Consider the following 27,736-nt stretch of genomic DNA (forward strand, 5'->3'; position numbering starts at 1 on the left):
TCTCTGACAGGAGCAGAGAAATGGGCCAGGAGGTAGAGAAGGATGTGAGTCCAGGAAAAGTTCAGTCCTTAAGCAATACTGCCTAAATCATAGCTACCTATTCAGGTTTTAATCTCACCTAATCCTTGAAAGAGTCCTAAAAGGAAGATAATCCAGCCATCTGCTTTTTACAGAGATGACGGTAACCTGTCCAGGTCATGATGATGCTAAGAGGTGGGGCCAGGATTTGAATCCAGCTATCTGTGCTTGTGTTGCAGACATTGAGTGAGAGGCGATTGCCAGTGCAGGGGTGGGGGAACCTGCAGGCAGCATCCAAGGAGGTGGGAGGGGGTGGACTCCAGAAGGAAGAAAGGGACGGGACGTGTCATCTCATCTCCATAAGAGGGTCAGCGGTGACCACGAGAACAAGTCGGTTTGTGGTTTGGGTGGGAGGACAAAAGGTAGCCCTTACCTGATGCCTTCGGGGTCCTCTGGAGATTGAGGGAGATGGGCAGGAGGGACGGTGAAAAGCAAGCCTAGCAGGGAAAATAGGGGGATTGCCGGGCAGTAAAGAATGAAATTTAGTGATACCATGGTCTCAGGCACACCATGCCCTTAGCCACAACCAGCTCAAACTAGTTCCCTAGCCAGGAATGCCCTTTCTCCTTCTCTCCCTACTCTTCATGCCTCAGGCCAGCTTTCTTCCCTTCTGACTGGACCATTATTTTAGCAGTTACCCAGACATTTACTCATTTGTTGACTCAGCACACATGAGCTGAGATGCTACTGTTTGTATGGACCCAGCTAGGTGCCCACACTGAGTAATATCCAGACCTATTTGCAAGGAACTGCTGTCTAGGAGAGGAGGCAAGCATCTAAATTTGTAAATTACAATGTGATATGACAAGAATAATAATGAAAGTAGCAAGAGACACATGGCCAGTACAGAGGAAGACAACTTTACAATGGAGTCAGGGACCCTTCCCCAAGAAGGCATGGGCTCTTACCCAAGTGTGAGTATAAGATGGACAGAGGGGCAGGGCCACTTGTACAAAAGCCCAGAATTTGCCAAGAGTCTGATGAGGCTGGAGGACGGGGAGCAAGCGGCTCGATGTGGTTGAGGAGACAGATCCAGAAGAGCAGGATGGGGTGAGGCTGGAGAAGCATATGGAGCCAGGTCACAGTTGGAGTCTGGAGGTTATTCTGAAGTCAAAGCAGGAAGAGACAGTCTCATGTCTGCATTTGAGAAACATCACTATGGCTCTGTGTAGTGTGGCAAGTAAACTGGAGCAGGCAGTTTACTCCCAGTGGAAACAGGGAGCCTAAAGAGGAAGGAGCCTGAAAAGAGTCCCAGTGAGAAATGGCCGAGTCCACACACACAGGGGACGGAGACAGCTACTTAGGTGGCAGACTTGCTAGGAACTGGTGATCAATGGATAAAGCTGGTGAAGGAGAGAGAGGCTTGAGTGCTTGACAAGAGGTAGGACCAGGAGCCCATTGTGGAATGCAGACGGTCAAGCAAATTTGGGGTTGGGGGGGGTCAGGCTCAGTTTTGGTCTAGGTGAGTTTGCAGTGGGGAGCATGGGGAGGTTACTCTAATGGCAGGCAGGGTAGCAGTGTCAGGAGGGGCAGAGCTGGAGACTCAGACTGGAGTCTTGCAAAATAAAAGCCAAGGCAACCCATAGGCAGGGATGAAAATGCCCTGTGAGCATTATGTTCTTGAGAAAGGAACCAGGAGAGCACCCCGGGGCAGGCAAAAGATGGGGGTGCCGGGAAGGAAGCTTCCCAGGCTACTGAGATGAGGTGCTGGAAGCCCCGGAGAGCAGCCTGTGGACCCAAACAAGAGACAGCTGCCTCTACAGCCTCTTCCTCCCCTCTGTTTTCTTCCCACCAGCATGTGCTTGGTGTGTGCTCAGAGCAGGCCCAGCTGCAGGGCCTGGGGTGCGGTAATCAGACCAATTCCCCTGCTCCTTGGGGGAGGCAGACCCCAAACTATCACAGAAGGAAATAAAGATGATTTCTGTCCTTGGTGACTGCTATGAGAGAGATGCGGTGAGTGGAGAGTTTAATGGAGACTAGCTATTAATATTTCAGACTGGGAGGCCTGGGGAGGTCACTCAGAGCAGACTGACTGAAGGGAGGGAGGAATCCTGGGGGGAGGCAAGAGCAGTAAAAACCCTGTGGAAACAGTGAGCTTGGTGCCTGGCAGGAACAGAAAGTGGGCCTGAGGGCCTGGAGTCTTGTGACTTGGAGGAATGTGTGAGATTAGATCTGAGAGGTAAACAGGGGCGGCTCATGGAGGACTGTGAAGTCACTTGAGACCCTGCTTTGTCATTTGATTATTTGTCTTCTTTACAATTTGCAATTACCTTTACTCTAGTTTTGTTATTGTTAACGGCTTTATTGAGATATAATTCACATACTATACAATTCACCTTTTAAAAATGTACAGTTAAGCTTTTAGTATAGTCACAGAATTGTATGATCATCACTACAGTAATTTTAGAGTTTTCATTACCTCAAAAAGAAACCCTGTATGCTTCACCCACCACACTGTATTTCCCTGATCCCCTCCAGCCCTAAGCAACCACTGATGTACTTTTTGTCTCTGTGTATTTGTTTATTTGGAAATTTCATGTGCACGCGTGTTCAGTCGCTTAGTCATGTCTGACTCTTTGTGACCCCATGGACTGCAGCCCTCCAGGCTCCTCTGTCCATGAGATTCTTCCAGGCAAGAATACTGGAGTGGGTTGCCATTTCCAACTCCAGGGGATCTTCTAGACCCAGGGATCCAACCCCATGTCTTGTGTCTCCTTCATGGGCAAGCAGATTCTTTAGAATCTGGTAAAGATTGCCATTGCGCCACCTGGACAGTCATAGAACACGTGATCCTTTGTGACTAGCTTCTTTCACTTAGCATGGCGTTTTCATGTTTCCTCCACATTGTAGCATGCATTAGTACTCCATTTCTTTTTATGGCTGAGTAATATCCCATTGTATGGACTTAACACAATTTTCCTTATCCATTCATTAATGGAGATTTGGGTACCATTTTATTATTTTTAATTTTTTGTTTTTATATTTTTCCCTTTTGATTTTTTATTTTAATAACCCATGTTATATATGATTTAAGTAATGCATGCATACCTTCTCCAAGTAAAAGAGCAAATGGTGCAGACACAACCTATAAAAGCCCCCGTGCTTCTTGAGTCCTTCTCCTGTCTCCAGAAGCAGCTGGTGAGAACTTGCTGTCTATCATTCTAGTCCTCTAGGTCGGGTTTCTTCCCCTAACTTCGTATCACACTCCCAGCTCCCTAGGCTGTGGCTCCTCCCTTGTCCCGGGCCTCCTAGATATCTTCTGGGTAAAGTGGGCCCAAAGGTTTATAAACTCAGTGTCTCACTGGCCAGTGTGAGAAGGTTCTATAGAGGATTCCCCCTGTCTCTGAACACCCACATTCAGGTGTGGACGGGACGGTGAGTGGCTGGGAGGAGGCCAAAATCAACAGCTCCAACCCCCTGCGCTATGACTGCCAGACCGGGCAATTTACGGTCACCCGGGCTGGGCTGTACTACCTGTACTGTCAGGTAAGCCCCACCTGGCTCCACGGGTAAAGCCGGAACTGAAGAAGGGCTGGGCTTCCAGGTTGGGGGCAGGTTAAAGGTGGAGAGGGGAGTGTGGGGTTTGGGCTGAGAGGAGCCTTGGGCCTCTAAGGACACCTGAGATGAAGCCCAGGGCCAGCAGAGGCCTGGACTCCGCCCCTCCCCTGCCCCCCCAGGTGCACTTTGATGAGGGGAAGGCTGTCTACCTGAAGCTGGACTTGCTGGTGGATGACACGCTGGCCCTGCGCTGCCTGGAGGAATTCTCGGCCACTGCGGCCAGTTCCCCTGGGCCCCAGCTCCGTCTCTGCCAAGTGTCAGGGCTCTTGCGCCTGCGCCAGGATCTCCCTGTGGTTCCGCACCCTCCCCCAGACCCAACTCAAGGCTGCCCCCTTCCTCACCTACTTTGGACTCTTCCAAGTTCTTTGAAGGGCCATGGTTTCCAGGTGGCTTGTCCCCACGGCCGCTCTCTGAGCACCCCTGTCCCCTCTGCCCCACCCTGAGCTGCTCCTCCCCCAGACCTGGCTCTCCCCCGCTCCCCCAATGAAGGCTGCCAGGGCTCACGTGAGGTCCATGCCATGCAAATATTCCCAGCTCTTCCCACCTCCAGCTCTCCACCTCACTAGCTCCCCAGCCCCATTTATCTCCTGACTCCCCAACCCTGGCTGCAGCCCCCCAGGACACTGTGTTGACTGTACTCTGGGTGATGATGGGTCCTCCATACCCCCTCTTCAGCCACTAAGAGGGGCCGGATGCCAGAGAGACAGGGACTAGGCCAGGAGTTCCCCAATGTGAGGGGTCAGAGACCAGGACAGGCTCCTCCCCTGATAATTCCCTGTGGATTTTTAAAACAGATATTATTTTTATTATTATTGGGACTAAATGTTGATAAGTGGATACTAAAGAGAATAAGTCATGGTTTCTCTCTTTATTGGGGCTTAGGGGGTATCCTCAGGGTAGCTGAGGGCCAATGGAAGGGGGGGTCTGGGAGGTAGGGGGTGGGGGCGACGGTCACCTGAATTCCAGGTCGACATCCAGGCTTGGGCACGGAGACCTATGTGCCGTGAAGCCCCAGGCAGAGAGAGAATCAAAAGGCAAACTGCCAGGGGGAAAAAATCAATTCTCTGCCCAAGGTCCAGCAGAAGTGGCCTGATTTACCTAGGAGGCGGGCTTCCTCCTGTGGGGAATCCCTGGGCTGGGAGGAGCAGCAGCCCTTCCTCTTGGCAGCCTGGGCACCTGCAGCAGGTGCTGGCACCAGCCTAGGCTGGGACTTGGCGCAGGGAGCAGGGAAGCGGGGGGTGGGCAGGGAAGCAGGCGCGATGTGGGGGCTCAGGGTCAGGAAGTGGGACACTAGGGCCCAGGAACACGGGAAGCTGCGCCCCAGGGTCCAGGCAGGAGTCCTACAGTGGTGGGGCGCTCCGGCTGTCTCTTTCTCATTTGTCCAGAGCCTTATGTAAGAGCGTTTCTGGGGAAACAGGAAGTCCCGCTTGCCAAGTTCAGCAGAGAGAGTAGTGCAGGCCTCCTTCCAACACACCCGGCCTGCCCTTAACCCCGGAACTCAGCCAGTTCCTTGCTTCCCCGACCCTGGTTCTCCTCCCCACTGACCCCCTCTCCTCCCCTCCTCGCCCACCTTCAGTCACGGTGAGCAGACTGCCCCAGAGATCTCACCTGTGCCTGGGCGTGAGGGTCTTCCACTCTCAGCCCTTGACCCTCGGTGCTGCCCAGCATGTCTCTCCATCCCGGCTCCTGGCACCATGCCCCAGAGCCAGCCAACCTTCCCTCCCCCACTTCTGGGGCCGCCCCGGGGTTCCTGCGCTCTGGCCGCTCCTCCTGGGTGTCACTGGCAGCCCTGTCCTTCCTAGAGAGACTAACACCAAATTCTTCTGAGGCTGGAGGAGGTGAGGGGTCTCGGGACAGTGCTGGCCCCGCAGCAGGGTGCCAAGAGCACCAGCAGTGCCCCAGCTTGCTTCCCGCCTCCCTTCTTTTTATTCTCAAGTTCCTTTTTATTCCTCCCTTGCGTAACGCCCTTCTTCCCTTCTGCACCACTGCCTGCACCCCCACCCTCCCCGTCACCTCCTTGCCACCCCACTCCTGAGACCACAGCTGTTGGCAGAGTCCCCAGCTCATGCCGGCCTCATCTCCTTCCTTGCTAAGCCCCAAAGGGCCCCAGGGAGACATGGGGGGCCCCGTCCGAGAGCCGGCGCTCTCAGTTGCCCTCTGGTTGAGTTGGGGGGCGGCTCTGGGGGCTGTGGCTTGCGCCATGGTTCTGCTGACCCAACAAACCGAGCTGCAGACCTTAAGGAGAGAGGTGACCCGGCTGCAGAGGAATGGAGGGCCCTCCGAGAAGGGAGAAGGGAATCCGTGGCTGAATCTCCAGGAGCAGGTGAGTGAGGGAAGAAGCATGTCTGGCAGAAAAGGATGCGTGGCAGGGCGGTCTCTGGGTCTCTCGGTTCTAGCTGCTTGGTCGGCAAAGTTTGGAATGGGTGCAAGAGAGGGTCCCAGGGTTTAGAGGTCAAGGGAGCAACCATTCCAGGAAAGGAAATTGTTAAAGATTAATGCTTCTCATACCTAACAGATTCTGGAGGAGAGCCAGTACCCAGACTCAGGTTGCTGGGGAAAGGTGCAGGAGAGATGTGAGGCATTCCTGGGGTAGGTGGGAGGTGGGGGGTAGGGCTGGGGAAAGGCTTTCTGGGACCCTTGCATCTTAGCCTAACCCTGACCCTCTTTCCATGAGCAGAGCCCTGATGGCACAGAAGGCCGGGAGAATGGGGAGAGATCCCGGAGAAGGAGAGCAGTGCTCACCCGTAAACATAAGAGTGAGGCCTCCGGGGTGCAGCAGGGGTGGGAGGTGATCCACAGCAGGGGGATCTGGAGACTGCAACCCTGAGCCAGGGCGAGGGCGGAGGGCTGACAGCCTCGCAACTGCTGAGATCTCTCTCTCTCCCCAGAGAAGCGCTCAGTTCTGCATCTCGTTCCCATTAACATTACCTCCAAGGGTGAGCACTATTTCCAATCACGGCTTTGGGGTGGGGGGCAAGATCTAGGAAGTGTGGGATTGGCACATTGGCCAAAGAGAACCTTAGAGAATAAGTGTCTGAGTGTGCACAGAAATCCTCACTGCCACATTCTTTGCCTCCAGAGGACTCTGATGTGACAGAAGTGATGTGGCAACCAGCTCTCCAGCGTGGGCGAGGCTTGGAGGCCCAAGGATATGTTGTTCGAGTCTGGGATGCTGGAGTTTATCTGCTGTACAGCCAGGTAACCCCAAATATCCCGAGCCTCACCTGAGGGCCTGGAGGTCTTTTCCCAAAGCCTTGTACCCCAGCACTGAGGTTTCTCAACCCCTATTTATACCCCACTTAGAGGGCCCTTCTTCTTTCCTCGGCTCCTTTGTCAGGGCTCCTGAGGCTGTCCGGACCCGAGCCATGCCAGCCCACTTTCTTTAGCATCCCCTCCCTTCCCTGTCAGGTCCTGTTTCATGATGAGACTTTCACCATGGGTCAGATGGTATCTCGGGAGGGACAAGGAAGGCAGGAGACTCTATTCCGATGCATACAAAGCATGCCCTCCAACCCTGACTGGGCCTACAACAGCTGCTACAGTGCAGGTGAGAGGTGGGTGGGCAGTGGAATGTGCATGTGAGGGGAGCAGATCCCTGACCTGGGGCACCAGTGGGGGAGCTATGGCAGGGGCTTGGAAGCTGGGGTATAGAAGCGGAGGTGAGGAATGAAGGACAGAATGCCTTAGTCCTTACAGGAGGCAAACATAAGGTTGAGCTGGATAAGGGAGGGGAAACAATCAGATTATCTGTATGGCTGTGCTTCACTGAGCATCTGTTTTCTCCCCTTTCTCAGGTGTCTTCCATTTACACCAGGGGGATATCTTGAGTGTTGTAATCCCTCGGGCAAGGGCCAAACTTAGCCTCTCTCCACATGGAACCTTCCTGGGGCTTGTGAAACTGTGACTGTGTTGTAAAAGGTAGTTCTGAGCTTGGAAGACCAGGGTGGGTACACTTTGGAGATGGCCAAGAGCTGATTAGACAAAGGACAGGGAACAGTCAGGAACAGAGGCCTGCCTCTGCCCCCAGGTTTGACAGCTCATGACTCTCCCTTCTTCCCACCCTCACCCCCAGGACTTTGAATTCACGGATATTAGAGGTAGAATAGCTTCTTCTTATTCTCCATCCAGCCCCAAATTCTTGAGGGAGTCGGGTAGGGGTGGGGGTGGGAAATGCCAGGCTTTGTCTAGACTTGCTCTGGGTCCCACTGGAATGCTTCCAGAACAGCACCACCATCTAGCGGCGGTTTGAGACAACCATCCTGTTGGCAAATGTCCACGAGTTCTTCCTCCGCTCAAACTCCTGGTTCTGAGGTACCCTCTGCCTCTCCACCCCACAAGAAGCCCCATCCTCACTTCGCTCTCTCCATCTACTGGGCTCCAGTTTCCATCACTATCTCCAGAGGTGTTGTTAGGCGCCGGTCTGCAGAGGGTGCCGGATGACGACGGCCCCCTTTAAGCCACACCATAACTCTTCAGGTCCCAAGTTTTGCCTTCACTCTGTCCACTATCGTGGCCCGGCAGGCCGGGTCGCCTTGGCTAAATCTTACACCCCAGTCCTGATCCTGACTCACTCCTCTGATCTCTCCTTTCTGCGCAAGCCTTGCCTAAAATTTAAAAATAAAGAATAAATAAGATCTTGGATCCATTTCCCCCACTGCTGTGCCTCAGCCCCGTCCACGCACCGGGACCTCCCAGCCCTCTTCCGACGCGCTTCACTGGACCCACGTGTCAGGGCCCCCAGTTCAGGCCGTGGTGCGTGGAACACCAGGATACACGGCGCGGGAGCGGAGGGCGGAAGATCGGCACAGGACACGCAGGCGCAAAAGAACTAATGGAGCGGCTGCCCGGCGCAGCTCGGGTTCAGCGGGTGTGCGCAGGCGCATCCCTGCGTGGGGCTTGTGGGCTTGACGGTCCCGGGGCGTCTACGCTCTCGGGTAGGCGGGGCTAGGCGCGTGGTGGCCCCGCCGGCGCTCTTCGCCGGGTGTGACGCACTAATTGTGCGCCACCGCGGCCGGTGGGCCTGGGGCTAGAGGGAGGGGAAGGAGGAGGGGGAGGTGGTGGAGGTGGAGGCTGAAGCAGAGCAAGAGGCGGCCACGGTGGGGCGGCGCGGCGCGCGGCCCAGAAGCGTTGGAATCCTAAATTGAGACGGCTGCGCCTGAAGACAGCAGAAGTGGTGGGGCCGCCGCCGCCGGAGAGATGAGCCGGGAAGCCTGAGGCCGGAGACGCCCGTCCTCGGGCCTGTCCGCCCGGCTTCCCCGCTCTGGGTGAGGACGCCCCCTCCCCTCCCCCCAGCTCTGCCACGGCCTCTCCCATTTCTGGACCCCATTCCCACCTAATGGGGGCCCAGGAGGCCCTCGAAGGGGCTTTCTAAGGCCCTTGCACGCGGAGTCTCCCGAGCCTGTAGGACCACACCGGTGCTGGGACGTATTCTGGTCTCCAGGACGGAGCAGGAAGGGGGCTGGGCCAACCTGGCTCGGCTGAGTTCCGTCTCAGCGCGCCTTGACTCGGCTCCTTAAGCGCCATCCGGTTCTCTTTCAGTTTCTTCTAAAATCCTTCCCTTCTCATTAGATTCTATGACCTGAACCGTAGCCCTCGTATCCCCATTCCCTCCTGAGACGACCCGAGCATGCCCCATTCATTCCACGGTGATGGAGAATTCTCTTCTCACTCTCGTTTACGGATTCCCGGCGGAAGTTGTGTTCTCACGTATCTCTGTACAATGTCAGTATTCCCGTACTGAGCCATTTCCCTTGTTAGCTCTCAATTAGGATATCCCTTGTGCCAATAGACTTGTGTTAGTGCTCAGTCGTGTCCGACTCTTTGCTACCCCATGGACTGTAGCCCGCCAGGCTCCTCTGTTCATGGAATTCTCCAGGCAAAAGAATACTGGAGTGGGTTGCCGTTTCCTTCTCCAGGAGATTTCCTGACTCAGGAATAGAACTTAGGTCTCCTGCATTGTAGGCGGATTCTTTACCGTCTGAGCTACCAGGGAAGCCCCTGGTGGTATTCAAGTAGAGAAGTGGAGCCTGAAAATACTAGGCTTGATGTGGGGATCTGAGAAATAGGAGCCCTGAGGCCTGCTGCTTAGCCATTCTTCCTTGCCTCAGACTCTAAAGGGCAGCTTGTGGACCATGTTAACTATAAGGAAGATCTGAAGTTAGGAGTGGGCAGAGGAGGGGGTGGGGAGGGCTAAGATTCTGGGAGAGCAGGAGTCTCTTGCTGTGTTAAGAGCTGGGTCTAAGGAAAGGGAGTGCTGGTTTAGAAAAGCCAGTCATGTCTGCTTGAAATCTCTCTTTTCAGTAGTTTATTTGTGTCTGATTGCAGAAGACGCATGCTGAGAAAGAGAGGTGGGATCTGGGGTGTAGGATGTTTGGATTCTGACACTCCCAACTTTTGTTTTCCAGGCTATTGGAAGATGAAAGAGACTATACAAGGGACTGGGTCTTGGGGGCCTGAGCCTCCTGGACCCGGCATAGCCCCAGCTTTTTCAAGTCCCAGGCGGGAGCGTCTTCGTTGGCCCCCACCCCCTAAACCCCGACTCAAATCAGGTGGAGGGTTTGGGCCAGACCCTGGGTCAGGGACCACAGTGCCAACCAGACGCCTCCCTGTCCCTCGGCCCTCTTTTGATGCCTCAGCTAGTGAAGAGGAGGAGGAAGAAGAGGACGACGAAGATGAAGATGAGGAGGAGGAAGTGGCAGCTTGGAGGCTGCCTCCCAGATGGGGTCAGCTGGGAGCTTCCCAGAGGCCTCGCCCTCCCCGCCCTACTCATCGGAAAACCTGTTCACAGCGCCGTCGCAGAGCTATGAGAGCCTTCCGGATGCTGCTCTACTCAAAAAGCACCTCGCTGACATTCCACTGGAAGCTTTGGGGGCGCCACCGGGGCCGGCGGCGGAACCTCGCACACCCCAAGAACCATCTTTCACCCCGGGAAGGGGCTGTGACACCACAGGTGCCATCCCCCTGCTGTCGTTTTGACTCCCCCCGGGGACCACCTCCACCCCGGCTGAGTCTGTTAGGTGCTCTCATGGCTGAGGATGGGGTGAGAGGGTCTCCACCAGTGCCCTCTGGGGCCCCCATGGAGGAAGATGGATTAAGGTGGACTCCAAAGTCTCCTCTGGGCCCTGACTCCGGTAAGGTGGGAATGGGGCAGAGGAGAGGGTGGAGAGGGCTAAGATCCTGGGAGACCAGGAGTCTCTTGCTGTGATAAGAGCTGGGTCTAAGGAAAGTAGGAGGGCAAAGAGAGATGTTGCAGAACAGTTGTGCAATGTTTTAAGCCCCACTCGGAGCAGGAACTAAGACTGGGAAGAGAGTCAGGGCCTGGAAACAGGATTCCTAAGTAGGTGCCCTGTGCATAGATGAGAGAGGGAATCATGGTTTAGAAAAGCCAGTCGTGTCTGCTTGAACTCTCTCTTCATTTGGCCTCTGAGGGTGAGTGCCCCATGCATGTACATCTCATTCTTAGAGTGGTGGGATGGACCTCTCTGGGTAGAGGAGTACGTCACCTGGACAGTTGTGTGTGACATTCTCACTCAGAATGTTTCTCTTTTGGAGAACCCCAACTAAACAACATCAGGCTGTCTTTATTAATTATTTGATTATTTATTGAGTCTTTGCTGTATACCAGGTACTATGCTAGTATGCGAGGCATTATGAGAAATATCTTTGAAATTTACATCTCTCTGAAACCTAATGTTTTCTTGCTTTCCTTCTGTTTTTGAGTACACGCATACCTCATTTCATTGTGCTTCACTTTATTGTACTCCAGAGACATTGCATTTTTTACAAATTGAAGGTCTGTGGCAACACTGAGTAGAGCAAGTCTTATCAGTGCTATTTTTCCAACAGTATTTGCTCAGTAGCATGTCTGTGTCACATTTTGGTAATTCTTGAAATATTTCATTGCCTCCACTCCTGAAAAGATTACTGCTCACTGAAGGCTCAGATGATAGCATTTTTAGCAATGAGGTTTTTTAAAAATATTTTTATTTTATTGGAATATAGTTGATTTACAGTGTTGTGTTAGTTTCAGGTGTACAGCAAAGTGATTCAGTTATACATGTATTCATTCTCTTTTAGATTCTTATGCAGGTGATCACAGAATATTGAGTAGAATACCCTGTGCTATATATACTAAGTCCTGTATTATATATAGTAGTGTGTATATGTTCATCCCAAGCTCCTGATTTATCCTTCCCCTCCACATTTCTCCTTTGGTAACTATAAGTTTGTTTTCAATATTTCTATAAGTTGGTTTCTGATTTGTAAATAAGTTTATCTTTTTTAAAAATCAGGTTCAACATACACGTGATAGTGGTTTGTTTCTCTCTGACTTCACTTAGTATGATAATCTCTAGGTCCATCCACGTTGCTGTAAATGGGAGCTTTTTCATTCTTTATTTTATGGCTGAGCAACATGCTGGTGTTTACATGGGCCGCGTCTTCTTTATCCATTCATCCGTTGACGAACGTTTAGGTTGTTTCCATGTCTTGGCTGTTGTAAATAGCACTGCAGTGAACATCAGGGTGCAAACCCTTCAGATTAGGGTTTTCTCCAGATGTATGCCCAGGACTGGGACTGCTGGGTCACCAGGTAGTTGCTGTTTTTAGTTAAGGAACCTCCATACTGTTCTCCGTAGTGATTTTACCAGCTTACATTCCCACCAACAGTGTAGGAGGGTTCCCTTTTCTCCACACCTCTCCAACGTTGTTTCTAGACTTTTCTTTTTAAGAAGACAGAGGGGTTTATTTATTTTTTTGACTGTGCTGGGTCTTTGTTGCTGTGCATGGGCTTTCTCTAGTTGTCGAGAGGGGGGGCTCTTCTTCATTGTGGTGGCTTCTCCTGTTGTGGAGCACAGGGTCTAGACACACGGGCTTAGTTGCTCTGTGTCATGTGGACTCTTCTCTGACCAAGGATCACATTGGCAGGTGGATTCTTATCCACTGTACTACCAGGGAAGTCCTCGTTTGTAGACTTTTTGATGGTGGCCATTCTGACCAGTGTGAGGTGATACCTCATTTTAGTTTTGATGTGCAGTTCTCTGATGATTGGTGATGTTGAGCATCTTTTCATGTGTAATAAAGTATTTTTAAATTAACTTTTTGGATATAATGTTGCACACTTAATTATAGTATAGTAAAGGTAAGTTTTATATGCACCAGGAAACCCCCAAATTTGTATGACTCAGTTTATTACAATATTTGCTTTATTGTAGTGGTCTGGAAGCAAACCTGCAATATCTCTGAGGTATGCCTGTAATAACTCTTCCTCTCTGTCTCTTATAACCTCTTGAACATAAGTATTTCATGCTTTAGGGTTTTCATTCTTTAGTATTTGTACTGGTAGATTTTGTTTCCGTTCCTCCTCCTCGTGGTCTTATAATTTGCGTGCCTCATTTACTCTTCCCATTGTTCTTTGATGTGAGCGAGTTTCTTGCCTCCATCCTGTTTCTCCTGCTTTGCAGGTCTCCTCTCTTGTACTCTGCCCAATGGCTTTGGGGGACCACTTGGGCCAGAAGGAGAGCGAAGTCTGGCACCCCCTGATGCCAGCATCCTCATCAGCAACGTGTGCAGCATCGGGGACCACGTGGCCCAGGAGCTTTTTCAGGGCTCAGATGTGGGCACTGCAGAAGAGGCTGAGAGGCCTGGGGAGAAAGCTGGCCAGCACAGCCCTCTGCGGGAGGAGCATGTCACCTGTGTGCAGAGTAAGGAGCCCTCCGGGATCTCGTCTTCCCCTCAGCTGACTGTGAGATCGGAGTCTGGAGTCTCACTTTTCTCTCTTCCCTCCACTCAGGCATCTTGGATGAATTCCTTCAGACTTACGGCAGCCTCATCCCCCTCAGCACTGATGAGGTAGTGGAGAAACTAGAGGACATTTTCCAGCAGGAGTTCTCTGCACCTTCCAGGTGAGGCATGAAAGAGATGCCCTTTGGAAGAGGGCTGGGACCTGAGAGATGGGGAGAGAATGCTGCTGCCTTTTCTCCCATAGGGATGTAGTCGGGGAGGAGGAGGAAGCTAGAACTGAAGGGGAGGAATCTGCAGACAAGGTGCCAAGCCCCCGTGAGCCACCCGGGAGGGCCTTTACCTGGGACCCTGAAATACCACGTGGACCTAAGTATTCCTATGCTTCTTACAGGGGAGTGTGCCTTTAGCAAGTCCTCAAAAGGACCCATGACCCAAAGAAAAAGTTTTAGATTCTTATTCTAGGCAGTAGAAGGTACTTCTGTGTGCCCAAGCCACTGCCCCGTCCCCAATCTCTTGCATGACTCAACCCTTGACCTACCCAGGAAGGGCCTGGTGCTGCAGTTGATCCAGTCATACCAGCGGATGCCAGGCAATGCCATGGTGAGGGGCTTCCGAGTCACCTATAAGCGGCATGTGCTGACCATGGATGACCTGGGAACTTTGTATGGACAGAACTGGCTCAATGACCAGGTAAGGAGGTGTGGAGAAACAGGCCCAAGAGTAGGTTTGGGGAACAATGTATTTGGGGCCCTCTCTGTGGGGAAGCCCTGTACCCATGCCACACCCTCCATGGCAAGTGGCCTCCCGTCTTCTCCTCAGGTGATGAACATGTACGGAGACCTGGTCATGGACACAGTCCCTGAAAAGGTAGGCCTAACTAGATACTTCAGTCCTTGGAAAAACTTCTGAAGTTTTAAGCAGCTTTTTCAGTCTCTCATGTCTTCCATTTTACGTAAAGAGGGTCTTTCTTTCTGGAGAGAGGCAGTAGAAGGTAATTTGTTAAATTCAAATTTGTAATCTTGGTCCTGAACTTTTCTAGTCCTTTCCCCTAGTCTGCAGTGTTTTTCCCCAATGGCTAGCCCCACAAATCAGGGTGGGAACTTATAAGATGAGGTTGAAAACAGTTTGTGCTTTTTACCTTTAGTAAGTTGGACTGGAGTTTGTGGAAACCAGTCCTTAGAGCTGTGATGAAATGGAATGGGCGGGGGAGAGGACACGTGGCGGGAGGGCCTGCGGTCTGTTGATTCCACCTGGCTCTTTTGTATCGTTGGCACAGGTGCATTTCTTCAACAGCTTCTTCTATGATAAACTCCGTACCAAAGGTTATGATGGGGTGAAAAGGTGGACCAAAAACGTGAGTTATGAATTCACATCTTATGTAACACCTTGCCTCTAAAGAAGAGTTCTGTTTCCTGTGAATCCTTTCCCCAGCTCTGTTCATTCAGACTTTCAAGTATTTATTAAATGTCTTTTGTGTGCCAGGTACTGTTCTGGGCATTAAGGATACAGTATTAAATAAGGAAAACTTATTGCCTTTTAGGGGTGAGAATCAATAAGCCAGTTAAAGTACAGCTAGTGATAATTTGCTGTAAACAAAACAGTAATGTGGTAGCATGGGGCTGGGTACTTCAGATAGGGTGGTTTGGGAAGGCTTCTCTTAGCTGATACTTTAGTGAGCCAGCCCTGTGCACATCTGGGCAAGGGTGTACTAAGCAAAGGGAACACCGGGAACATGGGATACAGAGCAAGAAAGAACATTTGAGGATCAGAGGGCCCGTGTGGCTGCCTGTGTGGTTGGAGCAGAACGAGCAAAGGAAAAACCATAGAAAATTTGGTCAGAGAGTAGATCATGTGAGGCGTGGAGGGCGGGTCAACCAGGGTAGATTTTATTCTTTGTGGTCTAAGAAGCCATTGAAGAGTGTCGAGCAATCTGGGAAGTGACTCACGTTTTAAACTCCTGTTTCGGCGATGGAAAGAGGGCAAGAGTGGAAGCAGGCAGACTAAACAGAGTAGCTGAGAAGTCCTGATGAGAAACTTGGACCAGAGTGGTCAATGTGGAAATATCGATAGTAGTAGTTTTATTTAGGGTAGCTCTTGCAGGTAGAACCAATAGGACTTTCTGATGGATTGGACATGAGAGATGAGGAAAAGATAGCAATCAAGGATGATGTCTAGGTTTTTGGCCTAAGTTACTGGGGAATATAATTAAGGCGGAGGGCAGCAGGTTTGGTGGGGTGGGAAAGAGTTCTTTTCTCCATTCTGATTAGTTTACTGTCCTCTGATTCAAAGGCCAGGAAATTCCAATAGTGAGGTAGGGCTATTGCCTCTAGTATTTCTTAATTCCTGTTTCCCTGTAGAGGTGGGGTGACATGCATGGGAAAGAACTTGGCTTTCTATATGCCTGTGTCCTGTGTTTAAATTCCACCTCTGTCATCTCTTATTTCTCTCACCTTGAGCAAGTTGCTTTACTTTTCCAAGCCAGTTTCCTCATGAGAACTTTGTTTCAGGATTGTTGTGTTAACTGACTGAGCATCTGTTAGGTGCCATGCATTGTTCTTAGAGTATTGTGGATATCAACTAGTTCAATCTGTGTAACAAACAGGTGAGGATAGATACTGTTATTTTCAGTCTTACAGAAAAAGAAATTGAGGTATAGAGTTACTAAGTAACTTGCTTAGTAACCCAAGTAACTTAACTAAGTAAGTTAGTAACCCAGGTTACTTACTTACTTGGGTCATACATGGAGGAGCTGAGTTTGAACCTTGAGAGTCTGACTCCAGGATCTGGAACCTACTAAGCATTTGTACCTTTAATGTGTAAAAAGTACCTGGCCTATCCTGGGCCCTCCAGTGTTTGTTCTGTACCACCTCCTCTGTCTTGCTTTCCTCCTTAAGCCCAAGAATCCGAATATCCAGATGCTGGGCCTTGCCTCACGGTCCAGGGGCTAGGAGTTGAGTTCTTCCACTTAGCTCCTTGCCTGCTCCTCCTCCTGTGCTATCTTACTTGACCTCCAGCCCTGCCTCCTTAGGTGGACATCTTCAATAAAGAGCTCCTGCTAATCCCCATCCACCTGGAGGTGCATTGGTCCCTCATCTCTGTTGACGTGAGGCGGCGCACCATCACCTATTTTGACTCGCAGCGCACCCTGAACCGCCGCTGCCCTAAGGTTTGAGAGGGGAGGGAAAGGTGGGCAGAATGTGGGGAGGAGATCCAGTGGCAAGGCATTTCAGGCAGAAGGTTGGGTTTTGGGTCTCTGATGAGCAACCTGGGCTTGGTGCCTGTGACCAGCACAGCTTGGGTTCAGTTGGGAAATGCAGAGGCTCACTTCCTTCTTTCCTCCATCTACATAGCATATTGCCAAGTATCTGCAGGCAGAGGCAGTGAAGAAAGACCGGCTGGATTTCCACCAGGGCTGGAAAGGTTACTTCAAAATGGTAAGTTCCTAGAGGAGGTTTAAGCAGGGTTGAGGTGGTGGGGGGTGTGGTAGGAGGCAGAAGCTGAAGCTATACACATAGGGTCTCCAGGAGAAGGGCTTACCTTCTTCTTCTTCTCCAGAATGTGGCCAGGCAGAATAATGACAGTGACTGTGGCGCCTTTGTGTTGCAGGTAAGCAGATACTAGGTGGGTTAAAGAGTTGGGAGGGAAGGGGAAGCTGTTCAGCCTCCCTCACTTGACTTAGAACCACTTACGTAGCAGGAGTAACCCTACGTGTTAGAATGCAGAAAACCTGATTTCATTGGTCCTCTCTTGGCTTCTCCATACCATGTTCGGACTGGATCCTTGGGCTCTGGCCCTGATACAGCTGCCTCTGATCCCCAATGCAAAGTGTTTTCTGTTAACATTTGATATTTTATGTACCAAATAGGAACCTTGGCTTTACAGTCAGACTTTTTTTGAACCCCAGCCTATGGGACCTTGGTTTCGTTTGTTTTTGAAATGGGAATATTCTTGGAAAGATCCAGTGAGAGGTGTATCAGAAGAAATATGTAGCACAGGTCCTACTGGGGGTGGTGGTGGTGGGGGGCCGTGCTCAGTAGGTGGTTCTCATGGCCTGCTTTATTAACCCCAGTATTGCAAGCACCTGGCCCTGTCTCAGCCATTCAGCTTCACTCAGCAGGACATGCCCAAACTTCGTCGGCAGATCTACAAGGAGCTGTGTCACTGCAAACTCACTGTGTGAGCCTCGTATCCCAGGCCTCAAGCCCATTTGTTAATGGGCAGGGGAACATGGGAGACCCTTCCCAAGAAACTCAAGTTCCTTTTGTCTTTAGCCTCTTTCCACCCAGTTCCCTTTGGTTTTTCATATTTAAATGTTTGATTTCTGTATTTTTTTTTTCCCTTTGAGAGAATACTTGTTGATTTCTGATGTTCAAGGGGTGGCCATGGAAAATCCCCTATTTCCCGCTGTCTGCAAGGGAGTATGGCCTTGTGGCCTGAGTGGGGCAGTCATCTCCCTTCCATGTGCAGGGGCGGGAGTGGGGGGGCAGAAAAATCTAGGGGTGGTGGGCGGGCAATGGGATTACTGCCTGCCAAATCGTCAAACATTTTTTATATATATATATATAAATGCCACGGTCCTCCTCTGTCAATAAAGGATCCTTTGGAGATAACATAGTGGTGGTCTTCCTTAAGGGGCCTCAACCTAGTGGATATGCTCTCAGGCTTTCCTCCAGCCAGTGCTGTTAGCTTCCCCTTATGGGATTTAAGACTCCTGGGGCGAGCTTTCCATTAGTGGCTCAGACAGCACCACCACCATGCCGTCCACAAAAAGAATCCCCCAGTGGGGGGCGCCAGGCTGGAAGTATGGAGGGTTGGTAAGCCTCAAAAATAAGGGAGCTTGAGAGGTGCTAAAGTTGGGGAAACAGCACACTTAACGGGGCCGGCAGGATTTATGACAGCAACCCCAGATGCTAGTAAACTCATAAATCAGTTTACTCCATCCCTTCTTCCAGCCCAGGAACCCTCCTAGCCGCTGGGATATGGTTCTTGATTCCATTATCTCTGCACATTCGGGGTTGGGGTCCGATTTATCGTTGGTGCAGGAGAGAACAAAATTAAACGTAGGTCCAGGGGAGACCTGGAGTAGAGATCGACGAAAGTGGTAGTCCCGGGAGCCCGGAAGTCCCTGGAGGCTGAAACCTCGCCCCCTTTGCCTGATAGGGCGCGCTAGGCCACATGACCAGGGCACTATTGCCTCCGCACGTGTAGGGGTGCAGGGCCCCAAGATGGCTGCCAGGCCTCGAGGCCTGACTACAGTATGTCACTTCCGTACCGGCAAGAAAGGCGGGTCCTTTAGCCAATGAGGCTGCGGGGCGGGTCTTCATCTTGATAGGCGCTCAAGTTATCCAATGGTGGCTGCGTGCCAGGGCGCCTACGAATTGACGTCACGCCGGGTTGCTGAGAGGCGGCAGGCGGGGCCGAGGCGGTCAAGCCAATGTGATGGCTGGGGCGGGGTCGGGCGCTCTATAAGTTGTCGATAGGCGGGCACTCCGCCCTAGTTTCTAAGGATCATGTCTGCGAGTCAGGATTCCCGGTAAGAAAGATATTTGCAAGAGGTTGTGGCTACTTACCTTGCTACCCTTTCCGAAGACTCCAGTGGGGGGAGCTGAGGCCCCCCAAGCCCCAGGCCCCCCAGGGTTGAGGGGAGACTCAGGACGGGAGGATCCGTCGCGTGGGGGGGGGGGTGAGGGGCGGGTCCACGACCGACGTTGCCGCCAGGCCCTGGGAGAGGCCGAGGACAGCTTGGCTTTCGGGACCTAGCTCGCAAGGTTAGTGAGGGACCCTCGACCGACGCAGTGCGCGAAGCCCCATCACTGAGTCGGGCGGCGAGGTCGCGACTTTTAGTGGGGAAAGGTAGAGGCGGGCGTGCGTGGCCCGGAGCCGCCGGTCCGATTGCCTCACTACCGGAGGGAGGGCTCGCGCGCTTGGGGTTCCGGAGGATTCTGACGGTACCACTCGCCGAAGGCAGGGGTCCTTAGGTCTGTAAATCCAGTCGCTTACTCGCGTGGAGCTATGGGTTGGGGGGAGAAGAAGCCGGCCGTTCAGTGTGCTGGTTTTCTTGACGGCCAGGACCGAGCCTAATCCCGAGGAGCGGCCGCGTGAGGCACCGGGAGCCCACCCGGCGCCGGGCGGGCGGGTCCATTTTGCCGCACAAGTCGGGCAATTGGCAAACTGCGGATGGGCAGGTCCACTTTACTTCAGGGGTGAGCGGCCTGAGGTATGGGAGGGCGACGCCATTTCGCGACGGGGGCGGGCGGGATGTGGATTGTTCCCTGTAGGCGGGGGGGGGCCGTCGCCGGGTGGTCGAGGGAGCAAGCACATGGCTGCTCGAGGCGTTCCCCTCCCCCAGTCCGCTTCGCTGCTAAGTGTTGTGCAATCTATCCCTTTGCTAGCTCGGCTGGGGCTCATTGTGCGTGAGGCCGCCACCGCCCGCGGCCTCCCACATCCGGGCACTGCGAGGGGGGGAGATGGGCTGGAGGGAGTGGGGGAGGTGCGGGCGGTGTGACGTGGGGGGAAGGGGATGTCCTACCCCGGCGTCTGGAAGGTGGAGGGCGGGATTTCCGGCAGGCAGGGGCCACGGTGGGAGGTGCACGCGCTTGGGTTTGGAGCGCCGGACCCGGGACACGTGGCCCAGGAGGCAAGCACCACCTCCGCGCCCCTTAAGCGCAGCGCAGTTCTTCCAGCCTTGGGGTCTTCACGGAGCGTTACTCCATCTGGTCGGGGGTGGCTTGTCCTGAGCCGCTCCCGGGATGGGGCAAAGGCTTGACTCAGTTGTAAAATGACTTGCGTCTTACGGGAACTCGTGGGGGTTGGAATAGGGAGTGCAGGCTGATGGCATCATGCAAAGCCGGTTGCTGGTAGGAAGAGATTGACTGTCAGGATTTCTACATACTCCTGTTTTTAAACCAACAGATCTAGAGACAATGGCCCCGATGGGATGGAACCCGAAGGCGTCATCGAGGTGAGGCTGGATCCCTCCCACCATTATCTTTTCAAGTCTGGGAAAGCCAGTGGTAGTAGCATTATTTCGATTTTGCACTGGGGGTTTAATGAATAAAACCAGAACCCAGGATTCAACTGTGCTTAGTTTAAAACCCCCAGATAGGTAGGATTCTAATTCCTTTATGGTAATACATAATGCTTAATGTTTGAGACATATCATCCAAATTCTGTTCTCCCTTGTATTAACAGCCAGCTTCACTGTTTACAGGTGGGCTGACCCCCTAGGGTGGTTTCCCAGGCTGAGTAGAACCAACCAGCTGGCTTCCTTGGGTTGAAGAGAGTGTGGTTTCTGAAGTTTTGGTGCAGGTACAGGGGCTTGTTTGCTCTTAGACAGGAGCACAGCCCCATTTCTCTGGATTCTTTTGCTTCCTGCAGAGTAACTGGAATGAGATTGTCGACAGCTTTGATGACATGAACCTCTCAGAGTCACTCCTCCGTGGCATATATGCCTATGGTTTTGAGAAGCCCTCTGCCATTCAGCAGCGAGCCATTCTTCCTTGTATCAAGGGTAAGATCCCTCTGCCCTAGAACAAGTTCTGAACCGTCCCTGACCTGGGTAGAGTGGCACCTGGTTGGTGGCGCCTGTCTCATATCAGTGAGGGACAAAACAACTCCTTGTTTATCCCAGCTTGGCTTTTGCTCTGTGCCCATGCCTGGTTCATGCCCTGGACACATGGATTGACTACTGGTTTAATCTCTGAGGTAGTGTTTTGGCCATATCATGTTGGCTTTTTACAGATATATTTCTAGACTAATTTTGTTGCAGTACTAAATGACTGAAACTTGGCTTAGTTTTCAGTTCTGTTCCTGTTTGGGTACTATGTTGTCAAAAAGTCTGAAGCACTTATTGCTGAGCACATAACATCTTTGTTGGTTGCTTATTGATCTCATTCAGCAGGGCTTTTGAATGTCCCATGATTCCCAAGAATGCTTTCTACCATATCAAATTTCTCTCCCAATTTGTGTTTAGGTTATGATGTGATTGCTCAAGCCCAATCTGGGACTGGGAAAACGGCCACTTTTGCCATATCAATTCTGCAACAGATTGAATTAGATCTAAAGGCCACCCAGGCCTTGGTCCTGGCACCCACTAGAGAGTTGGCCCAGCAGGTGAGTTTACTTTCCTTCTCTTGAGGGACTCATTTAGAAATGATCTGCAGAAACCAGAAGTATGTACCCTAACTACTACTGTTTCTAGAACTGAAGTAAGGGGAAAACAGGTGATGTGAAGTTGGTTGATGACTTCCAGGTCTCAAGACTTACTAGATTAATTATAAGCTTTTTTCTAACCAAACACTAAAAGCATCCCTTACTCCACCCATTTCCTGAGTCAGATGAAAAGGCTGCTGGGTGGAGCCTAGCTGGCTGGGCAAGTTTGGCCATTTTATGAACAAACTCCCTGGCAATGGGCAAAGAGGCACCTGGTTGGTGGTGTTGCTCTTATATCAGTCAGGGGCAAAGCAGATGTCTAGTCCTTTGTTCATCCTAGCTTGATGCCTGGATTGGTGGCCAGAGCTATTTCATGCCTGGGGCACATAAAATGTAGGGCTGTTTTCCTTAGTCTTAAAAAGATGAGAAACCCCTGTCTCATAAGTTGACTGCTAATTGAGTTTAAGGGAATGTATTCTTGTAGTGTTCTATGGAGGTATCATGGTCATTCTGTGCCTGACTTCTGAACAAAGATAATGTAAGCAAGAAGTTACCATAAAGCTCTCCTCTGGGGCCTTAGGGTCTAGAATATGATTCGAAAATGAAGATCTAACATAGGTTCTATGGCAGGAGTACAAGAGGATACAGGTGACCATATAGAAATTATTTCAGGGCTATTTTTGTGAGTCAGTGTGTACATTGAAGAACCATCCTGAGTTCAAATTCTGAGTCTGCCTTTTATCAGCAGAGATCTTAGTCTTACATGGTATGTTCACCGGTTTCTTGCTTGAGGGCGGTTAACTTAATAGTGTTAGGTCTCAAAAGTTGGAAAGAATGACTTTAAAATGGGGCCTGGCAGTTGGAGCTAATATACAGGCACTGTTCTTATTCTGATTCAGATACAGAAGGTAGTTATGGCCTTAGGAGATTACATGGGTGCCTCGTGCCATGCCTGCATTGGGGGTACCAATGTACGTGCTGAGGTGCAGAAGCTGCAGATGGAAGCCCCCCATATCATCGTGGGTACCCCAGGCCGTGTGTTCGACATGCTTAACCGGAGATACTTGTGTGAGTGCATCAGTTTTCTAGTCCTCTGGGTCACTTCCCTATGTGTGCTTAGTTTGGCTATAATTTCATTCCCAATGATATCCTCTGAAAGAGCTGCTCTGTGATGAACTCCATGCGTGTCATCTGAGCCTGGCTTCCCTGTCATCTCAGCCCAGGTAGTGTTCTACTTCCCAAGGCTGTTGTCTGGCCTGGAAAGGGGATCCCAGGCAAAGGATCAACCTTTGTATTCTGAGAGCAGAAGACTGCCTATGCTCTGTTCTTTATCAGGATAGTTAGGTATATTTCAGATTTTTTAATAACTACCCGTTGGTGTTTCCTTTTTCTTGTAGCTCCCAAATACATCAAGATGTTTGTACTGGATGAAGCTGATGAAATGTTAAGCCGTGGATTCAAGGACCAGATCTATGACATATTCCAGAAGCTCAACAGCAACACCCAGGTGAGGACAGGACATTGGGGTTGTCTTGCTTGTATGGCTGATAGCTTTGCATACAGGTTGTGGTATGCTTGGGGGTGATGATAGGAGCATTTATCAACTGCCAGGGAAACCATGGAATTCTAGAGTATTCCCTACCCTGAAGCTGATTTTATTTTTCATTAGGTGGTTTTGCTGTCAGCTACAATGCCTTCTGATGTGCTTGAGGTGACCAAGAAGTTCATGAGGGACCCAATTAGAATTCTTGTCAAGAAGGAAGAGTTGACGCTGGAGGGTATCCGTCAGTTCTACATCAATGTGGAACGAGAGGTGGGGCCCAGTGCAGGAGGCGGACCTGGTGGTGAGTTGTTGGGTATAGCCCCTGACTGATCTCCCCACCCCCACCCCCCAGGAGTGGAAGCTGGACACACTGTGCGACTTGTATGAAACCCTGACCATTACCCAGGCAGTCATCTTCATCAACACCCGAAGGAAGGTGGATTGGCTCACCGAGAAGATGCATGCCCGAGACTTCACCGTCTCTGCCATGGTGAGGTTTCTCTGCGTCATTTACCAGCACAGTAAAACATGGCAGAGTATTACTTACAGCCAGTTCTCTCAGAAGCAACAGACCTACCCTTTACATACACCATTTCATTTCCTGTTTTAGCACGGAGACATGGACCAAAAAGAACGAGACGTTATCATGAGGGAGTTCCGCTCTGGCTCTAGCAGAGTATTGATTACCACTGACCTACTGGTGAGTAGAGGGGCATTTGGACAAGACTGGAAGGAAGAGGAGAGAATCCAAGTTGATTCCCTCTTCCAAGGGGCCTACTAGTGCCCCTCTTCAGGAAAGTAGCAACTTGGAATAAAATCTGGCACGCCTCAGGCTTCTGAGGAAAAGGGGGTGTTTATTTCCTTTGCCTGCCTTTGGCTGCCTACATGTATGGTTAATTTCTGGATAGACTTGTGCTTTCTCATTCACACCCTGAAACTGCCTTCTTTCTTTACATAGGCCAGAGGCATTGATGTACAGCAAGTTTCCTTAGTCATCAACTATGACCTCCCCACCAATAGGGAAAACTATATCCACAGGTAAATGAAAATCTGGTCTTGTTAACCAACCCAGTTCCCCTCTTGCCCAGTCCTCCCTACAGAGAAGCTTCTGATTTTTCTATTTTCCTTATCCTCACTTGTTCCAGAATTGGTCGTGGCGGACGTTTTGGCCGTAAGGGTGTGGCTATTAACATGGTGACAGAAGAGGACAAGAGGACTCTTCGAGACATCGAGACCTTCTATAACACCTCCATTGAGGAAATGCCCCTCAATGTTGCTGACCTCATCTGAGGGGGGGCTGTTGTGCTACCTAGCACCAGCTGGGGATGAAACCTTGGAGGGGGCTGAGGAGCAGCAGGAGGGGGGAGGGAAGGGAGCCAAGGGATGGACATCTTGTCATTTTTTTCTTTTTTTTTTTCTTTGACTCTTTGAATAAATGTCACTTTTTGAGGCAAAAGAAGGAACCGTGAACATTTTAGACACCCTTTTCTTTGGGGTAGGCGCCGTCTTCTTCTCCCAAAAACACTAATCCATTTCCCTAACCTAGTCAACCTCCAAACCCCAGAGGCTCTCCCACCCCAGCTGAATTCCTCTGAAAACATTCATTCAGTAGGGGCTACAATTTTGCTCCACCTCATCTGCTGGGCCAAATCTGGAGGGTGAACCCCTGAGCTAGGTAGCCCAGGGGGTTGTCCTCAGGTTGGGGGAGCAGGGGAGAGAAAATGGTAGCCATTTTTACATTGTTTTGTATAGTATTTATTGATTCAGGAAACAAACACAAAATTCTGAATAAAATGACTTGGAAACTGCCTGCCTTGGCTTCTCATTTCTTCCCTCCCACCTGCTGTTGGGTACAGCTCTACTGCCCCACTGCCCCATCCCTGCTAATAGTTACTTTCTGTTGTGCTTTCTTGTTGACTGGAAAATGGTCATGTTAACTAGCGGGTATGACCTTTCCATAGGGGTTGAGCAAGGACCATCATAAGCACCTCACATGTCTCAGCAAAGAGGAAGTGATGGAGGCAAAAGGGAGTGCTCTGAATTTACATCCTAGTGAGCTCTCCCATAGAGGGGCTGCTGCCTCTCTAATCACTTGTTGCAACTGCCAAGCATATTTTGCTGAGGAAGACAAATCCATAAGGATCAACTTCCCCAAAACTCCCCATCTCGCTACCCACATGATGCAGCTAGCTCCTTTGGTGACACCAGGGCCAATCACTTAATGACTAAGAGATCACGGTGGCCGGGGCTGAGGTGCCTGAGTCAGGCTGGGGGTGGGATCACCTCGAGTTAACAGGAAGTCCGAGATTTCCTCTTTTTTCCAAACAGAAGGCAGAGGGTACAGGGTTGGTTGAGCAGGCAGCTGGTACTAACACTGGTGGACTTGGGGTGAAGGCTGTTCTGTCATGAGGTTGGCTGTGTTCTTCTCTGGGGCCTTGCTGGGGCTACTAGCAGGTAAGGAGGAAGGGGACGGGGAGGAGGGCCCCTGGGAAGAAGCCTGCCCTGGGTTGCTAACCAGTTTTATCCTCAAAGCCCAGGGGACAGGGAATGACTGTCCTCATAAAAAATCCGCCACTCTGCTGCCATCCTTCACGGTGACACCTACAGCTACAGAAAGCACGCCAAGCCCTGGAACAACCAGCCACAGAACTACCAAGAGCCACAGAACCACCACTTGGAGAATCACCACCACCACGCATACAACCAACACCACAGGAACCACCAGCGGCGAGTCCCCAACAGCCACTCATAGTCCTGCTACCACCACCAGTCATCAGAATACTACAGTTCATCCAACAAGCAACATTACTGCCACGAGTCCAGGACCCTCCACCAGATCCCCCCACCCAGAACCACCACCCTCTCCAAGTCCTAGCCCAGGCTCCAAGGAGGCAATAGGAGACTACACTTGGAGTAATGGTTCCCAGCCCTGCGTCCGGCTCCAAGCCCAGATTCAGATTCGAGTTTTGTACCCAACCCAGGGTGGAGGAGAGGTAAAGCTAAAAGAGTGGAGGACATAAAGGGAAGGGGCTGAGGCCTGATATGATTCAGAAGTGGGGGAGGAAGAGCAGAGGAGACGACAAATACAGATTGAAGACAATGGGAACATGGAATGGCAGAGCTGTGTAGTCTTGTGACCTCTCATCTTTAACTTCTACAGGCCTGGGGCATCTCTGTACTGAACCCCAACAGAACCAAGGCCCAGGGGGGCTGTGAAGGTACCCATTCCCACTTGCTCCTCTCATTCCCGTCCGGACAGCTCAGCTTCGGATTCAAGCAGGTATTAACCCTCATCCCTCCCTGTCACCCTATCACTACCAACCTCTTGCCATACCCCTTACTCTATACCTGGATGCAACTCCCCCCTGCTGCCCTGAGTCTTCCTGGTTGCCTCCCCAGGATCCACTGCAGAGCGCAGTCTACCTGAACTATATGGCTGTGGAGTACAACGTGTCCTTCCCCCAGGCAGTGCGTGAGTAACCTTCCCTTTCTCACCACTTGCACTAGATATTTGGGTTCCTGAAGGGACCCAGGCTAGTGGGTGGAGATGTGGATATGGAGCTAACTCTTCCTCATTCTTTTAGAGTGGACATTCTCAGTTCAGAACTCATCTCTCCGAGATCTCCAAACCCCCCTGGGCCAGAGCTTCAGTTGCAGAAATGCAAGCATCATTGTTTCACCAGCTTTACACCTTGATCTGCTCTCCCTGAAGCTACAAGCTGCTCAGCTGTCCCCCTCAGGGGCCTTTGGACCAAGTAAGACCTACTTCTTCCCGCCTCGAATTTTCCCATTGCACTGAAAGCCCCCACCCAGGCTTATAAATCTCCCTCCTTGCACCCCCAAATCTCCTCCTCTCAAGCTTGTCACAGCTGGGGTAGCTGTCCTTCCTCCTCCATAAGGCTTCCCAACATCCCCTACATTCCTTCCTCCCACCTTGATCCCAACCACCACCACTGTGACACCCACTTGACCTGTCTTTCCACCAGGTTTCTCTTGTCCCAATGATAAGTCCATCTTGCTGCCTCTCATCATCGGCCTGATCTTACTCGGCCTCCTCACCCTGGTGCTTGTTACCTTCTGCATCATCCGAAGACGCCCACCCACTTACCAGCCCCTCTGAGCATGTCTCAATATCCAGGGCACCAGGAGGTCCTTTCATTTCTCATCACTCAACTGACTTAAAGAGATAAAAGGTATCATCCTTCTCTATCTTGATGAACAAAGAGATAATGCAATTGGGAAGGATGAGGGAAAAGATGTTTATTAAATATGACTGATTCCCCATCTCCCATGGGAAAATAATAAAACTTGCTCAAATCTTTATCCTTGGTTTTCCTTGTCCTTCCTGCCAGAATTAAAAGCCGTTAAGTTTCTTGTCACACACCTTTTGGTACCTTCCATGGTTGAGTCTAAGGGTCCTAGAAACAGCTCACCAGGAGCGATGAAAATGTCACTTTGTGGTGCAATGCCCTCATGGATTCCTCCTTCAAAGTCTGGCACAGCTGTTGTCAAACTGGCCTTGCCTCCCTTGCTCCTCTTTTCCTGGGGTCTCTGGCTGTTCCAGTTACCTCTCCTCCAATCCAGGGGAGCCACCCATCCCAGCAGCCTGTCAAATGCTCTGCCCTACCAACTGTGTCCGAGCTAGCGAACAACCCAGATTAAACT

At 51.3% G+C, this 27,736-nt stretch overlaps 5 protein-coding genes and 4 non-coding genes across 11 annotated transcripts; all 9 read left to right on the top strand.

Moving 5' to 3' along the window:
• The first annotated feature begins 2,026 nt into the window (after nt 1-2,026).
• Nucleotides 2,027-4,494, top strand: TNFSF12 (TNF superfamily member 12). Its single transcript, XM_070388923.1, is given in 5 exon segments — nt 2,027-2,031; nt 3,290-3,341; nt 3,406-3,564; nt 3,756-3,919; nt 3,921-4,494. Coding segments are annotated over 5 exon segments (465 nt in total). The 3' UTR covers nt 4,006-4,494.
• Nucleotides 4,495-4,895: 401 nt separating this feature from the next.
• TNFSF13 (TNF superfamily member 13) lies at nt 4,896-8,510 on the top strand. Its single transcript, XM_005894785.3, has 6 exons — nt 4,896-5,959; nt 6,314-6,392; nt 6,525-6,572; nt 6,716-6,834; nt 7,045-7,183; nt 7,431-8,510. Exons 1-6 carry the CDS (start codon nt 5,702-5,704, stop codon nt 7,538-7,540), a joined length of 753 nt encoding a protein of 250 aa, XP_005894847.1. The 5' UTR covers nt 4,896-5,701; the 3' UTR covers nt 7,541-8,510.
• A 188-nt stretch (nt 8,511-8,698) lies between these two features.
• On the top strand, nt 8,699-17,873 carry SENP3 (SUMO specific peptidase 3). 2 transcript variants are annotated; one of them, XM_005894789.2, is made up of 11 exons: nt 8,699-8,900; nt 10,041-10,766; nt 13,098-13,337; nt 13,427-13,538; nt 13,920-14,067; nt 14,197-14,244; nt 14,654-14,731; nt 16,406-16,543; nt 16,728-16,811; nt 16,933-16,983; nt 17,447-17,872. In XM_005894789.2, the coding sequence occupies exons 2-11, from the start codon at nt 10,052-10,054 to the stop codon at nt 17,555-17,557; spliced, it is 1,725 nt and encodes a 574-aa protein (XP_005894851.1). In that variant the 5' UTR covers nt 8,699-8,900; nt 10,041-10,051; the 3' UTR covers nt 17,558-17,872. The 2 variants fall into 2 exon arrangements, with proteins under 2 accessions (XP_005894851.1, XP_070245498.1); XM_070389397.1 differs by lacking the exon at nt 8,699-8,900 and adding an exon at nt 8,927-9,357 and having other exon boundaries at nt 17,447-17,873.
• A 930-nt stretch (nt 17,874-18,803) lies between these two features.
• EIF4A1 (eukaryotic translation initiation factor 4A1) lies at nt 18,804-24,881 on the top strand. The gene is made up of 11 exons (XM_005894790.2): nt 18,804-18,910; nt 20,290-20,338; nt 20,755-20,887; nt 21,350-21,489; nt 22,428-22,596; nt 22,926-23,035; nt 23,198-23,341; nt 23,424-23,561; nt 23,682-23,771; nt 24,030-24,109; nt 24,217-24,881. The coding sequence occupies exons 1-11, from the start codon at nt 18,888-18,890 to the stop codon at nt 24,359-24,361; spliced, it is 1,221 nt and encodes a 406-aa protein (XP_005894852.1). The 5' UTR covers nt 18,804-18,887; the 3' UTR covers nt 24,362-24,881.
• LOC138984017 (small nucleolar RNA SNORA48) lies at nt 20,922-21,056 on the top strand. Its single transcript, XR_011461377.1, has one exon. It is a non-coding gene; the product is annotated as a small nucleolar RNA SNORA48 (small nucleolar RNA).
• On the top strand, nt 21,774-21,918 carry LOC138984018 (small nucleolar RNA SNORA48). Its single transcript, XR_011461378.1, has one exon. It is a non-coding gene; the product is annotated as a small nucleolar RNA SNORA48 (small nucleolar RNA).
• LOC138984034 (small nucleolar RNA SNORD10) lies at nt 22,692-22,832 on the top strand. Its single transcript, XR_011461394.1, has one exon. It is a non-coding gene; the product is annotated as a small nucleolar RNA SNORD10 (small nucleolar RNA).
• On the top strand, nt 23,817-23,960 carry LOC138983998 (small nucleolar RNA SNORA67). Its single transcript, XR_011461359.1, has one exon. It is a non-coding gene; the product is annotated as a small nucleolar RNA SNORA67 (small nucleolar RNA).
• Nucleotides 24,882-25,366: 485 nt separating the features above from the next.
• On the top strand, nt 25,367-27,394 carry CD68 (CD68 molecule). Of its 2 annotated transcripts, none has more exons than XM_005894793.3 (6): nt 25,367-25,525; nt 25,604-26,064; nt 26,232-26,351; nt 26,471-26,543; nt 26,656-26,826; nt 27,058-27,394. In XM_005894793.3, exons 1-6 carry the CDS (start codon nt 25,477-25,479, stop codon nt 27,189-27,191), a joined length of 1,008 nt encoding a protein of 335 aa, XP_005894855.1. In that variant the 5' UTR covers nt 25,367-25,476; the 3' UTR covers nt 27,192-27,394. The 2 variants fall into 2 exon arrangements, with proteins under 2 accessions (XP_005894855.1, XP_070245506.1); XM_070389405.1 differs by having other exon boundaries at nt 25,370-25,525; nt 25,679-26,064.
• Nucleotides 27,395-27,736: the final 342 nt, after the last annotated feature.

This window comes from Bos mutus, chromosome 19 (genome assembly GCF_027580195.1).
Source record: "Bos mutus isolate GX-2022 chromosome 19, NWIPB_WYAK_1.1, whole genome shotgun sequence".
Classification (NCBI taxonomy): domain Eukaryota; kingdom Metazoa; phylum Chordata; class Mammalia; order Artiodactyla; family Bovidae; genus Bos; species Bos mutus.

Coding starts and splice junctions, on each gene's coding strand:
- TNFSF13 (XM_005894785.3), top strand. CDS start 5,702: ATGCCGGCCTCATCTCCTTCCTTGCTAAGCCCCAAAGGGCCCCAGGGA. Junction 6,393..6,524: donor GCTCACCCGTAAACATAAGA/GTGAGGCCTCCG, acceptor CTCTCTCCCCAG/AGAAGCGCTCAGTTCTGCAT. Junction 7,184..7,430: donor CAACAGCTGCTACAGTGCAG/GTGAGAGGTGGG, acceptor CCCCTTTCTCAG/GTGTCTTCCATTTACACCAG.
- EIF4A1 (XM_005894790.2), top strand. CDS start 18,888: ATGTCTGCGAGTCAGGATTCCCG. Junction 21,490..22,427: donor CTAGAGAGTTGGCCCAGCAG/GTGAGTTTACTT, acceptor ATTCTGATTCAG/ATACAGAAGGTAGTTATGGC. Junction 24,110..24,216: donor AGGGAAAACTATATCCACAG/GTAAATGAAAAT, acceptor CACTTGTTCCAG/AATTGGTCGTGGCGGACGTT.
- SENP3 (XM_070389397.1), top strand. CDS start 9,285: ATGGAGAATTCTCTTCTCACTCTCGTTTACGGATTCCCGGCGGAAGTT. Junction 10,767..13,097: donor TCCTCTGGGCCCTGACTCCG/GTAAGGTGGGAA, acceptor CCTGCTTTGCAG/GTCTCCTCTCTTGTACTCTG. Junction 14,068..14,196: donor AGAACTGGCTCAATGACCAG/GTAAGGAGGTGT, acceptor TCTTCTCCTCAG/GTGATGAACATGTACGGAGA.
- CD68 (XM_005894793.3), top strand. CDS start 25,477: ATGAGGTTGGCTGTGTTCTTCTCTGGGGCCTTGCTGGGGCTACTAGCA. Junction 25,526..25,603: donor CTTGCTGGGGCTACTAGCAG/GTAAGGAGGAAG, acceptor TTATCCTCAAAG/CCCAGGGGACAGGGAATGAC. Junction 26,827..27,057: donor CTCAGGGGCCTTTGGACCAA/GTAAGACCTACT, acceptor TCTTTCCACCAG/GTTTCTCTTGTCCCAATGAT.